The 13458-nt window shown below is 27.9% G+C and overlaps 1 protein-coding gene across 6 annotated transcripts in view; it reads right to left on the reverse strand.

The window, feature by feature from the left end:
- The window catches only part of LOC107439050 (adenylate cyclase type 5), a 67975-nt gene that overhangs the window by 14343 nt on the left and 40174 nt on the right, over positions 1–13458 (reverse strand). For all 6 annotated transcript variants that reach the window (XM_043049398.2, XM_043049391.2, XM_071187109.1 and 3 more), the window contains exons 16-18: positions 8958–9104; positions 5682–5886; positions 3113–3237 (exon numbers count right to left, since the gene is read on the reverse strand). In XM_043049398.2, coding sequence (XP_042905332.1) covers positions 3113–3237; positions 5682–5886; positions 8958–9104 — 477 coding nt within the window. The remainder of the gene's footprint in view (positions 1–3112; positions 3238–5681; positions 5887–8957; positions 9105–13458) is intronic.

Below are 13458 nucleotides of genomic sequence, written 5' to 3' on the forward strand. Positions count from 1 at the left end.
AACTCACTTCAAATTAACGGATTTCATCCGTAGCANCTGAGAAATGAACCCAGTAAAGAAACATTTGTTCCTTCACTGGTTTTACATAATGTTTTGCTCTATTCTTGCTTTCCATGCAGATTTCTTTTATGGTTAAGATTTATATGATAAATAGTAGATACTAGTTTACAAGATAAAAGTGTATCAATTGTTATTTTAATTATGTCTAGTGTTTAAGAATTTAAAACCTGTTTTGTGTTGCTTAAGTATTTTAAAAGGAGATTTTCTATTTAACGAATTTTCCATATAACGAGCTTATTATTGGTATTTAGTGATTTTGTTAAATAGAGGTCCGACTGTATTTTAATAATTATGCAATAATGTATTACAAGTGTAAAGTTTGGTAAGCAAATAAATGAATGAATAAGGATTTCTGTGCTTACTAATTCCACGCAATACAATTTGAGAAAGCTTTTCAAATAATTTCTACCTTGAAAAAAAAAGAAAAAAAAAAAAAGAAGAAAATGTTTGAAAAGAGGCTAAAGGTTAGGCAAAAATTTATAAAATAGAAATAAGAATCATTACAAGGAATGTTTTAGATATTTAGAGTTTTTTTTCTTCAAATTTCAATATCTAGATGAAAAAAAAAAACACAGAAATGGCAAGGGAAGGAACATTAAGTGGGCCGGAACCCCTTGTCTCGTACTGGCCCTCAAGTAGATTAAGATGCCTTGAGACAAATGAATTAGCTATAATGCTGGTAGAAGAGGAAGGCAACTTTCTATGGCACTTAATTCCCTAAGTATTTTCAATTTTTGCTTTCCAGAAAATCAGTCAATGTATAATACTTTTAATCAATTCTTTATTTACACTTAGTTTGTAGCCTTAACCCTCTGAGCATTCAATGATGGTTTCGCTTTCAACAGGAACGAATGACTCTTAATTTTTTTATTTTTTATGGACTGATAACATAGATAGTGAAAGAGATTGTACCCTTTTGTTCAAAACATAAAACACCAAAATGAGGATTTTTAGCCATGACATCTTTAATTTGCACCTAGCTGCATATAAGCAACAGTTGTTTAGTTGGCTGTCAGCAAAGCCAACTCGAGAGAAAGGAGACCTGCGGCAATTGCGTGAAGAGCTTTGAAGCTTTTTTTCCCCCAATAAATTTCTGTAATTATTTATGTTCTATTACATTATTTTAGATAGGTACTTTTTTTCAGGTTTAAATATATTTTTTGTAATTTAGTAAAACATGACTGCAGAATTTTAGAATGCCAAAACACTGTTTCATTCTTCAGTGATATCATTCGTAAGAATTAAATAAAAAATAGAAAGAAAAAAAATTTTATGTGAAAGAATAGTTTTAGGTAATATATTTTTAGTAGTTGGATTTCTTATTAAATCCTTATTCTTCTTTAGGCCATTAATATAATGGGGCTCCTAAAGACGAGGACTTATACAATATACAATGGAAGGGGCCAGGAAAACTTAAAGCCAAAAAATAAAAGAAATATATTATGTGGATAGGGTAAATGGGACATTTGGGTCAAGCATTTTTATAACACTCGAAAGCTCCATGTCAGTAAAACTCAAAAGAATTTTTTTAATAAAAAACTTTTGATTTTTTTTTATTAAAATTTTTTTTTCGGCATTGAAAATTCAAAAACTCTGCTTTATATTTTATTTACAGCGATAAATGCAGTAATAGGTCTTATGTAGGACATTTAAAGGCAGTATTTTTTACATTTTTGTTCATAGAAATCAAATTAAAAAAAAATTTAAACATTATCATATTATTATTAAAGCAGGGCTCTTAAGCTCTTTTTACTTACAAGAGGCTCAAGTCTGACATATCTTTCAACAATGAACAGAAAATTTAAAAAATGAGTTTAAAAATAATTATAACAGAAAAAAATGCTTGAAGTTGCTCAGTTTCAAAATCAAAATTTGAAAATAAAGAAATAATAACATATAATCAATCACAATAAGTTGAAGAAAATCTAAGGTTTTTTTTAAGAGATTTTCTTAGGTGTGCTGCAAAATGATTTACCTCAGAAGTTTAACTACAGCGCACAGTTAATGGGGGACAGTTTCTGGAAGAACTCAAAATTTGTTGCTGAGTTTCCCCAATCAACAAAATAATTAAATCGAACTCATGACCACAAACTCTCAAACAGCAGACTGGTTTGTTTGATATAAAATCAGCTTAGTTAAATGAATTTTTTTTAAAAATTCACATGAATTTTACAAAGACTTAAAAGAAATGTCTTCAAACGGTCTTTTAAGAGTATTCAGTGATATTTAAAAGCACGTTTTTTAAATAAGCATTACAAGGCAAAAAGAAAGGAGTATTTAAAAAGAATATTAAATACATAATAAGAGCAAAAAATTGGAGACAGCAACTATCACAACTAGAAATTATATACTGATTTTCAATTTCTCTATTTGTTGACTTGCATATTACAAATTCATTGGCTTTTTTTCCCCACCTAATCATTCTCATACTTTATTCCTTAATTACATCAACAATAATAAATTATTCGTAGTTATGTTTATCATAAGTAAATAATATTAAAAAATTAAAAAAAACTGAGTAAAAGTAACTAATTATACATGCAAAAATAAATAAATAAATATTATAAAAAAAACAGCATTAACAAAAACTAACAGTTATTAATAGAATTTGAATTACATTTGTAAAAGTGAACATTCTCTCTGNATTTAATATAGATAAGATTTAATATAACTATATGCTTTAGTGTTTTACATTTAATACAAAGACACAAGCTTGAAAAATGCTTTTAATATATATATATATATATATATTTTACTGAAATACCAATTAATTTGCATATACCACTTGCAAGACTTATAGTTTATAACCCATAGAAAGAAACAAAAATAAATATAAGAGAATAAGTTCTCTCATAATGTAGAGAATAACCCTCAGATACTGTATGATAAATAGAGAAAAGATTTATATAATTAAATAAATATAAATTAATTTTAAATAAAAGATACTTCACTACAATCAGCATAGCATTATGTTTTTCTTATTTAAAATTTTTATTTTAATAAGCAAAATATTGAAAAAAAAAACATTGTTCAATATTTAAAAGAATCGTACCTGAATTTTTCCTAGTTCTCCAGTGCTGTCCATTCTGCTGGCAACGTTTACAGCATTTCCCCAAATGTCATATTGAGGTTTCTTTGCACCAATCACTCCAGCCACAACTGGTCCCACATTCAAACCTGCAAATCAATCACAATAAAGTACCTTTCACAGCTCCCTAACATCAACTGCGAAAAATTAAAACTTTCTATACAGTCATTAATGTTGGTTTTTTGATATTTTAAGCTGGTTTTCAATGTGATAAGTAATAAAAACTAGTTAAAACTATTAACAATGTGGTACTCAGGTAACTACATTACCTTTGGAATTTTTCATAATATATTTAAAATATTTAACATAACTGCAGTAAAATAAAATTTAGTATTCAATATATACTCTTACTCCGATGTTAACAATCTTAGTTTATAATTTTATAAAGCTTCCATCATCATATTTTTGAATAGCATAGGGTAACCTAGATTTAAAATAGATGCTAACAAAATTTATAAACTGTTACTATACACACATATGTTCCCTATCATTGCTCTCAATATAACTTTATTTGTGGCAAAATGTTTTGTCTCCATTCAAGTCTTGCTGATTGAAATTGACTTATGATAATCTTTTGTCAACTTTTTTTACGTTTTAGACTTTTATCCTGTTACTTTACAGGATTCAATAGGGATTACTTTGTGGCTTAACTACCACTACGACTATAAAACATGACATGCTAACTAGATTCAATCTTGAGGTACCTTTTGACAGATGAAGGTTGACATAGTCTATCTTTTCCATATTGGTTACCTTCAGACGTGATACGTTCAGGCCTACTTTAATGGATTGCCCACATTGATCTGCTATTTGTGTCATCGTCCTTCTCTCATTGTTGTTTCTCAGTCTCATCTACTCACAATGGAATCCCGCACACTCGACTGCTAATAGCAACACTACCATACACACAGCAGTGAACTTAATACGGCCCTCACCACAAGCGCTCAAAAATCTGATGAACTTAATACAGCTCTTCCGCAAGTACGGCAACTATTGATATCCTTTCGTCGAATTCTATCCCTGATTAAATTCTGGTGGAGGAGTATTGTGGCGTAACTACCACTATGACTACTAAACATCAATTCACTGACATGTTATCTCAATTCAATCTTGTGGTACCTTTTGATAAACGAAGGTTGGCATGTCGATTTTTACTTTCCCCACAACTTTAAACTTCTCAGGTTCATGAGAACATGGTCAATGGTGACCATTTTTTTGTTTCTTAATTTCAAGTTCAATTGGTGCACTGGTACAATTGCTTGGTATGATGAGAACCAATTAATTTGATGTCCTACTTAATAAGATTCTAAATTTAACAAGGAAAATACAGTCTTTAGTTAGTTATGAACATATTTTTGCAAGCACTTAGTTCACATTTTCTTCGAATTGACAAGATAAATAATTTCAGAAGCATGAAATAATATCAGAAATAATTTTTTCTTAAAATAAAAAAAAAATACACAGTACACTATTAATAATTTAAAATTACATTAACTATTACAGATCTTTTGATACATGTCTATATGTTGAAATATGTTCTGACAACATTCATCAGAGAAGATATCAGTGAAAAAGAGCCCCAAGAAAGAAGACTTCAACATGCAGTAGTTACAGAGTCTCCATAAAATCTAGAACATTTTTTTAAATAACCATATAAAATATAGATGATAAAACATTTAACGTATTAAGGGTTTCATGACGAAAGTTAAATTTTATGAACCTAAATACATTTTCATGATAAAATTTTTTCCAAAATAATAATAAAAATTTTCCTAAATAGATTCACATTCCTACGTACAATGATTAACTTAGGCATGCTGTTTTTTTTTCTAAAAAAAAGGTGTTCTAATTAGAAGTCGAAATTGGAGCTATATGTCTATAATAATTTTTAAATTTCACTTTAGATGCCTGGTTGGTATGATGGGCAATGTCAGGGTTTGATTTCCAGTGATAAGAGTCTGATCTGGTTCTCGACAGAATCCACTCCAATGTAATGCCTAAAGTGGTTTTAAAGTCAGAATTTACACAAAGCTAGCGCATTTGTCAGTGCGGTGCATAAGCTGGGTTATTACTATCATTACTTCCTGGTCTACATTATGGTAGTGTAGAACATCCAGTACTGTTTTTGAATTATCACTAAAAATTTCCAGTTCATTAATGCGACTCTAACGCATTGAGAACAACCAAACTGAATGAGAATAATTTGGAGCCATTTGGGAATTAGTGCTTTAAAGTACGATAATAACGCTATTATTTGAAACAAAAATATTAAATATACAACAAAAATATACATAGCACACTAGCGGTATTATTTTCAAAATTTCAATTTTAAACATTTGCTGCTTAATTAAATAAATATTTAAAATAATTTTACTGATATTAAAAAAAATTATTTAAATAAAAGTAAGAAAACTGATCTAAGTAAAATATATATATATATCTATGCACNTATATATTTATTAGAAACAGATTTTTTATAAAGAAGAAATTATTTTTATTAGCATTCTAGTTAAGTGAAAAGAAATGCACTCACCCACTCTAATCTTGAAGTTATTGAATGAGTGCATGTTGACATAATCCAATTGATCCTTTAATCTCAATGCAAAATCAGCCATTTTAGTAACATGGTTGTAGTTGGTAAGATCAACAGTACTAGAAGTAAGACCAGATGCTGCCATGTATGTGTAACCTGTAGTTTTTATCTTTTCAATGCATGTAAACTGATCTTCTTCTAAAATCTAAAACACAAAATAAGTTTTTAGATTACAATACAGGGTTTGACAAAAAAAAACTTGGACAAAGTTATTGCTTCATAGAAGATAATTATTATCTTTTTAATTTATGATTTCATTTCTTTTTGACTATCATTTCAATTATAATATATTTTATAATATATCTCTTAGTTTACAGATATTTTTTGTGTGGCCTTTTTACAATGTCAAGCAAACGATCTGCCAGCAAGGAAAACGATTGCGCGATATTGTTATTTACACTACCTCTCTGCGAATAGGTTGAAGACTTGTGGCCCATTGCTGAAAATTTCAATAAGCCTTTGCATTGCTTCGAAAACAATTCAATTTATTTATCAGTAAAAGTCTACTCTCATTATTATTTGTTAATTTATGTATTTTTTTATAAAGTTATATTAAAAGATGTTTGTTCAGGTCAGCACACTGAATAATTAAAATGTCTTTGCACTAAATTCAAATCAATTAAATTATTTGAAAACTTTTCAAAGATCTTCTTCATCTAGCTAGTATAGGAGATGGATCTCTTTTTAATTTATCAGTCATCTGTGAGAGATTGCTAAACACTGCAGTTGCATAATCAGACTGTGAATACTCCGATAGAAATTTTTAGTACAAAAGTAACTCTTTCATTAACAAATTTCAACAAAAGGTGAAAATTTTTAAACCTATTTTGGCACTTGCTCTGCATGCTTTCAATTAACGATTCATAAACGTGTGGAAGTATTCACTTTGACCCTATTCAACTTGTGATATTATTTATTTTCTAAATCAGCATTATTTTGTAGACCTTTGCAATTAGTGGTTTCAATATTAAGTAAAAAAAAATTTTTTTATCACAAAATATTTATATTAATTCACTCTTTAAAGGCTTTAAGAAAATTTAAAGGAAGATATTTTATCAAGTTCGTTAAAAGAATAAAATTCAACATAGATGAAGAATTTTTGCCACACATTAAACTAAAACAGAATATCAGCAAACGTCTTCTCTTTTGAAAGTTATTTTCATTGTTTTGGTGAGGGTGTTGTCCATTAGAACCATTTCATAATCAAGTTAAAACTATGATTATTCAATTCGATTCTACTTTATATTGGTTTTGTGCTTTCAAATAAATCAAATTGAATAATGATTTTCAGATGCATTGATTTGTATTTAAAACATCTTTCTTATTGAAATAAAATTCTCCATTACAAATTAGTATTTTAATTAAAAGATGACAATACTCATTCTCAAAAAAGATTAGATAGAAATAGGTTTTATTTTGGCTTTAAATATACCATTCTGAGATGTAATAAATGACTATTTAATAAGTATCTAGTTTGTCCACACTAGCCCCCCCATAGTTTGTCCACTTGTGGGCAAAATCAGCCTTTTATTTAAATGGAAAAAGTAAACAACTTCGTAATTCCAGGTATAAACTAGAATGCAGGTGATCATTCAAATTATTGTTAAAAAGATACTTCAAGACCTAAAAATTACATTAAATATAGTTTTAATTTTATTTTTTAAAACAAATTTATAAGAAATATCAACACTAGCCTCCCTTTTCTACTTATTAAAAAAAATTGCTTCTAAACCACTTATTTTCGCACTCTGTCATAAATAACTTTAACTAAAACTAAGAGGCTATACTATAAATAATAGAGCTTAAGACAAATCTATATTTTTTCTATTTTGGGTCAAAATTTTTAAATCGATAGGCATGCTTTATATTTCTTAAAATTACGCGTATATGTTACAAATAAAACAAGAATGAAAGACAAACATAAAATGCAGGTTTCAACTGGTTTACGAGGGGTCAACCAATCCTTTGTGGGTTGAAATCCGCATAATCACCAACAGTTCTATTTTTAAACTCTTAACTGGGCCAAAATATACACAAAAAAAAGGTCTAAAGAATCCTAGTTGGTTAAAGCTCAATGATCAAAGAGGTATACTTTTGGTAAGATTAACATTATTAACAACAACCCTTTCCTATATATAAAGCCTACGAGTCTTGAAGCATATTAGAAATCCCTACAATAGTTTTTTTTAAGGTTATTGGTATTCTGATGTTTTAAAGTTAACCAGATGCTCAGATTGTTGTTGTTTTCTTTTGGCTCAAACTGGCTTGAATTGATTAGATTGAGTTTTAGTAGGTTAAAATTGAAAATCTCAGAACTTTAACCAATCAAGCAAAGAAGAACCAATCCTCAAACTTTAACTAATTAGAATTAGTAATCTAATTGGTTAACCCAACGTTTATCTCTTATTCTCACCTTATTTATAGATAAATGAAAAAGAATGAGTAACATTTTGAAAACACTAAAAACGATAAGTTTAAAACACGTTACAGTCGTAAAGTATGCAAATATATAACACTTTATTCTACATGAATTCAAATAAAATATTTTTCAAATGGAAACAGCATCCTAATGTTTCTATGCATTTAAAATGCCATTAAAAAAATTAACTGTTTTGTAAGTAAAGGACCTTTCCTTAACCTCTTAAACTATTAATTCTCTTACTAATTCATGGCTGTTGAACCACTAATGCCTTTTTTAATTTAAATTATCATTATTGATGTAAATATAATAGTTAATCTATTTTTAAACTATTGAATTTTTAAATGAATTAAAAGAATTGAGGGACACAACAAAAACCATCTGGTTTATATGAATAGTGAGACAACACTGCTTTCATTTACTTTGTGATTCTTTTTCCTATCTTGTCATATATTTTATATTCTCACTCAGGTAGAGTTGCCATTGCTTTAAAACAAGATAAAAATAAACAGGAAAGAGAGAATAACTTAATTGTTTGGAGTTGGTTTATTATTCAAATTAGTTCTTAACATATCTGAAATTTATTTTGTAAGCACTATAATTATACACTATAAAAGTATTTTATAAACAATTAAAGGGGTCTACAAAATTTTCAAAACAGGTTCTCAAGTAAAATTTTAAAGCATAAAGAATTATTTGTACTACATATTTTATTATACAGTTTTATTATCAGATATTTATGAAATCTATTCATGTCTCAATGAGACTAATTTTAGAAAAATTATTTTTGAGCTCACTTCGTCAAAATCAGCAATGATTTCATTCAAAAGCCTCAAACATTCGACCCCTTCGTTGTTAGCTTCGAGTTCCATATAAAACTCACTAAAGTTAGGAATGGAAGCAAACATGACTGCCACACTTTCACACTGCTCATGATACAAATCCTAAAAAAATCATAATAAATTACATACAACTGTCCTCAAAGAACAATGTTATTTCTAAAAGAATTTAACTTGTACAAAAAATGAATAAAGCTAAAAAACATGAATAGAGCACAAAAATGAACATATAATTTAATTTTTGTGTCCAAAAAGAAGATAGGGTATACTTTGTTACAAATGAATAAAGCTAAAAAACATGAATCGAGCACAAAAAGCATAAAAATGAACATGCTATAGCGTTTTCATTTCCAAAAGGAGGATAAGGTATACTTTGTGCTACAAATGAATAAAGCTAAAAAAATATGAATATAACACAAATAATAGCACAAAAACGAACATACTATAATTTAGTTTTTAAATAAGAATTTTTCTTCGTGTAGAAAACAAAATGTGAATGTTCTGTGTTTCAACACGGGAAAAAGTTGCGGAATCAAAACTATAATATGTTTATTTTTGTACCATTATTTGTATTTTATTCAGTAGCGTCATTTGTCCAGACATGAGAGACGGAAAAGCCTGTAAATATCATAAATTCAAAACATGAATAAATTAATAAAGTAGCGCATGGAACTAAATACACTGCAATGAGCCTCGATCACGGATATTTATCATTACGTGCACAAAGGAATAGAATCGCAACTCTGAGTTAGCTCAGAGCCTCTCTCACTGCAGAATGGCGTCAACTTCTACTGTGTGGCTTCGTGAACATGGTTTGTTTGTGCTAATCTCGCCACACCATAGAAGGGAACCTTTGCGGTAAGCGCAGATACATGCCCACTGATGATTGGATTCACTTCACAGATGATAGTAGGCATTGTTTGATTTGGAGAGAACCCACTATCATTCATCATCTGTGAAAGAGATGCAAGTGTGTAAGATGGTATCTCTTAGAGGATGCATAAACCTACATGTCTTTCAATGTGCTCATGTGCATAGACATGACATCCTTTATGCTGGTGCAATAGGTGATGATTTTGTGCTACAAAACAATACTGCAAAATCACACAGGGCTCACAATCTTCAGCAGGAAGGGATTCAGCGCATCGACTGGACAGCTCGATTACAAGACTCGAACTTTATCGATACTTTAGGAAGATGAGTCTCAACCCTTCTCCTTAAACTTTTGCAACTGCTTTGCAAGAATAATGGATCACACTTCTAACAGAACTAGCAGACCACATATTTGAAAGTTATGTTTTATTGCTGGTAGAGGGGATCACACTTCATACTGAAGGTACTTTTCTACTCAAAACTGACACATATGATTTCATACATAATTTATACATTATTATGTGTACCAAATCATAAAATTCTATGCATAACTTTTTGAGTTACATACATTTTTGGTGATTTTTCTTAATTTATGATAACCAGGATATTATTAAATAAAAGTAACTTGTTATTAAAAAAATTAAGTGTAAAAAACAGTAGGAAAATTGTATTTTTCATTAGTATTAAAATATATCTTATCTATAAAAATGAATCAAAGATACCATAGTTAACACCTCTGTCAGGATAGGCTGATTTAAACCAATGTGGTTTAAACAAAATGGATTCTTTTTAAAAGTTTAATTTTTATTATCTATATAAAATAGTTTTTGTTGGAATAGAACTTAATGCGGAAATATTAAATTTTTTTATAAAAATCTTCAACTTTTAAGTTCAAAAACTAATGGAAATCTGCATTTCTTTTTAAATAAATATAAATACATAATTTTTAAATCTTTATATATTATAGATTTCCCGCAAAAACACCCATAAAAGTAAAACACAACACAAACAAATTCATTTTTGCATTATTTTCAAATGAGTTAAATAATGTAATTATTAAACAAATGAAATAAAAAGTTATAGAAATTTTTCATATCTTTTTTAAGACACATTTGACTTGTTACTATCAAAAGCATAAATTGCAATGATGTGCCTGTCTATAATTAATGCTTCACTTTTTGGTTTATGTTTAAAACCTTTTCTGTTACATTTTTTAAATCAGTGAAAACAAATTCGTATTAAATTATGATTTTATTCTTTTTTGTAATACTTAAAAACTCAATTTTTTTGTATTAAAAAAACAATTTTAACAAAAAATCATTTACAATAATTAATTTTATTTAATGCTGATGTTGATAAGCAAATTGCAGACATATTAGTGGGCTAAAGAAAAAAAATATATATACCCAAACCCAATATATTAGCATCAATAAAAAATTTATTGTATGAGAAAGATCAATAAGATTGTAAAATTTAACTGAGAGATACTCATTTAAAAAGAAAACAAAAAAAAATTTTTAAACTTCAATTATAAAACCATTCTAAAAAGGACTAATTAAAATTAATCGATAGTTATCATATTAAGTCAATTAGAATAACTGAAAAATAATGCTTTTTATCAAGAGACGAACAAAATAATAAATCAACCATAAGAACGTAACATTTATAATCCTTAGCTATTATGTAGATTATCAAATTATCGTAAAATATGAAACAAAACTGCCAGAAAACAAAAAAATTAAAGTAGACAGTGTTTTCACTACAGCGCGAGAATCTCGCATATTTTTTTCTTTTCTCAATTAAAAAATTACCGCGAGAAATTCACGCATTCTATAAATCAATTTCAAAATTCACGAATTTCACGCATTTTGAAAAAAGCTTCGAATTACGCTATTGAGAATAAAATCCGTTTAATTTTTCTTCCTGGATCTTTCATTATTTTCAACATTTGTCCCATTATCTAGCTTCCCTATTTACCAGTATTGTTCAGAACCCTTTCGAACAAAGGAACACAACCCTTTTCAGAACACATTTCTCTGCAACCACGTGTTTACCTCAGGTAAGGTTTTCTCATGTAAGACATTCAAATTTTTTATGCACTAATGTAAGATGGACAAATACCTAGTAAAGGCAAAATCTTCTATGATGATGCAGCAAAAATATTCAATGCTTTAAAATATAGAAGACGTTAAAAATGTATTATTATAAGAGAAATGATTTTCTTTTTCAATTCTATTTGTGTTTTTTTTAGTTTTTAGAAATCTCACTTAACTTTCTGAAATCTCACCATGATTTTGAGAAAGGGTCAAAAATTCTCACCCATTTCTTTTCTATGATGAAAACACTGAGTAGAACTTATTAACCAATAAAATAACAAAAACATTTTTTCAACAACTAAGTCATTCTAAAATATATATATATACAAATAACCTGCATTTGATTGAAAATAAATCATATTTAATCAAGAACATTTTTAAAAATAGAAGAGGAAAAAACTATAAAAATGCAACGTGCTAAGATTTTTTATTTAAAAAAAAGTGAAACCATAAATAAGATGGGTATACAGATAGAAAATATAAATTAAAATTGTAAAATTAATAAATTTTTTTTAATAATGCCAAATAATAAATCAAAAAATGAAGTAACAAATTTTTAAGTTAATTAAAGTTATTCATTAATTGAAATTAAGCAAAATTATAATAAAATAAATAAAACCACAGTAATGATTAAAAAACAATATATTTTATACCTAATTATAAGGAAAAAAAGAAAATGATAAAGCATAAGGAAAACTTATTAACCAAGAATACACTTAATAAAATCACACGAAAGTGATAGTTAAAAGAAGCACTAATATAAATATTAAAACCCAGAGATATATTAAGAACTACTGAATTCAAAAAAATATTTTTGTCTTAAAACTTATGAATAAGAACTAACTTATTGAGTACAAAATTTATTGCAAACAAAATTTTAACAGAATTAGAAATGTATCACTCGTAAAAAAAGAAATTTGCAATCTGTTTCATGAAATAATTGTCTGCCTTTAGGTTTTTATTGTCTGCTTAAATTTCCTGAAGATTCAAGGTTTTGCGGTAAAATTACTTTCCCTCCTGACTTTTTCTTCCGCATCTCGTTTTCTCTGACAATTCCCAGTTTTCCCTATATTTCAGGTGCGTATGAACCCTGTGTATATTATACATTGCCTTAAATATGTTAAAATACTATTGCCTTAAATATATTAAACAGGGTGAGTAGCCAAATTATTCAACAAAAAATAAGCACCTTTTAAGCACTCAAATATTATTTTTAAGCACTTTGAGTTTTTGACAATTGACGGTTTTACCTAGTTTTAACCGTCATGTAAAAAAAAAAAAAAAATCGGCATTGTTTTTTATAATTGTCAAATTTTTTGAATCATGTAAATTGAATGGTGTTTTAATGCGCTACGGACTGACGATACGCCGAAATAGATTGGGGTTGAATTAATTGTGAAAACGTTGAATAGAACAATGTCTTTTAGCATAATTCGTAGCGAAATTCAACAGGGTAAAAGAAAAATTTCATTTTGGAAAAGGGAAAATTA

Source organism: Parasteatoda tepidariorum, chromosome 10 (assembly GCF_043381705.1).
Source record: "Parasteatoda tepidariorum isolate YZ-2023 chromosome 10, CAS_Ptep_4.0, whole genome shotgun sequence".
NCBI lineage: Eukaryota > Metazoa > Arthropoda > Arachnida > Araneae > Theridiidae > Parasteatoda > Parasteatoda tepidariorum.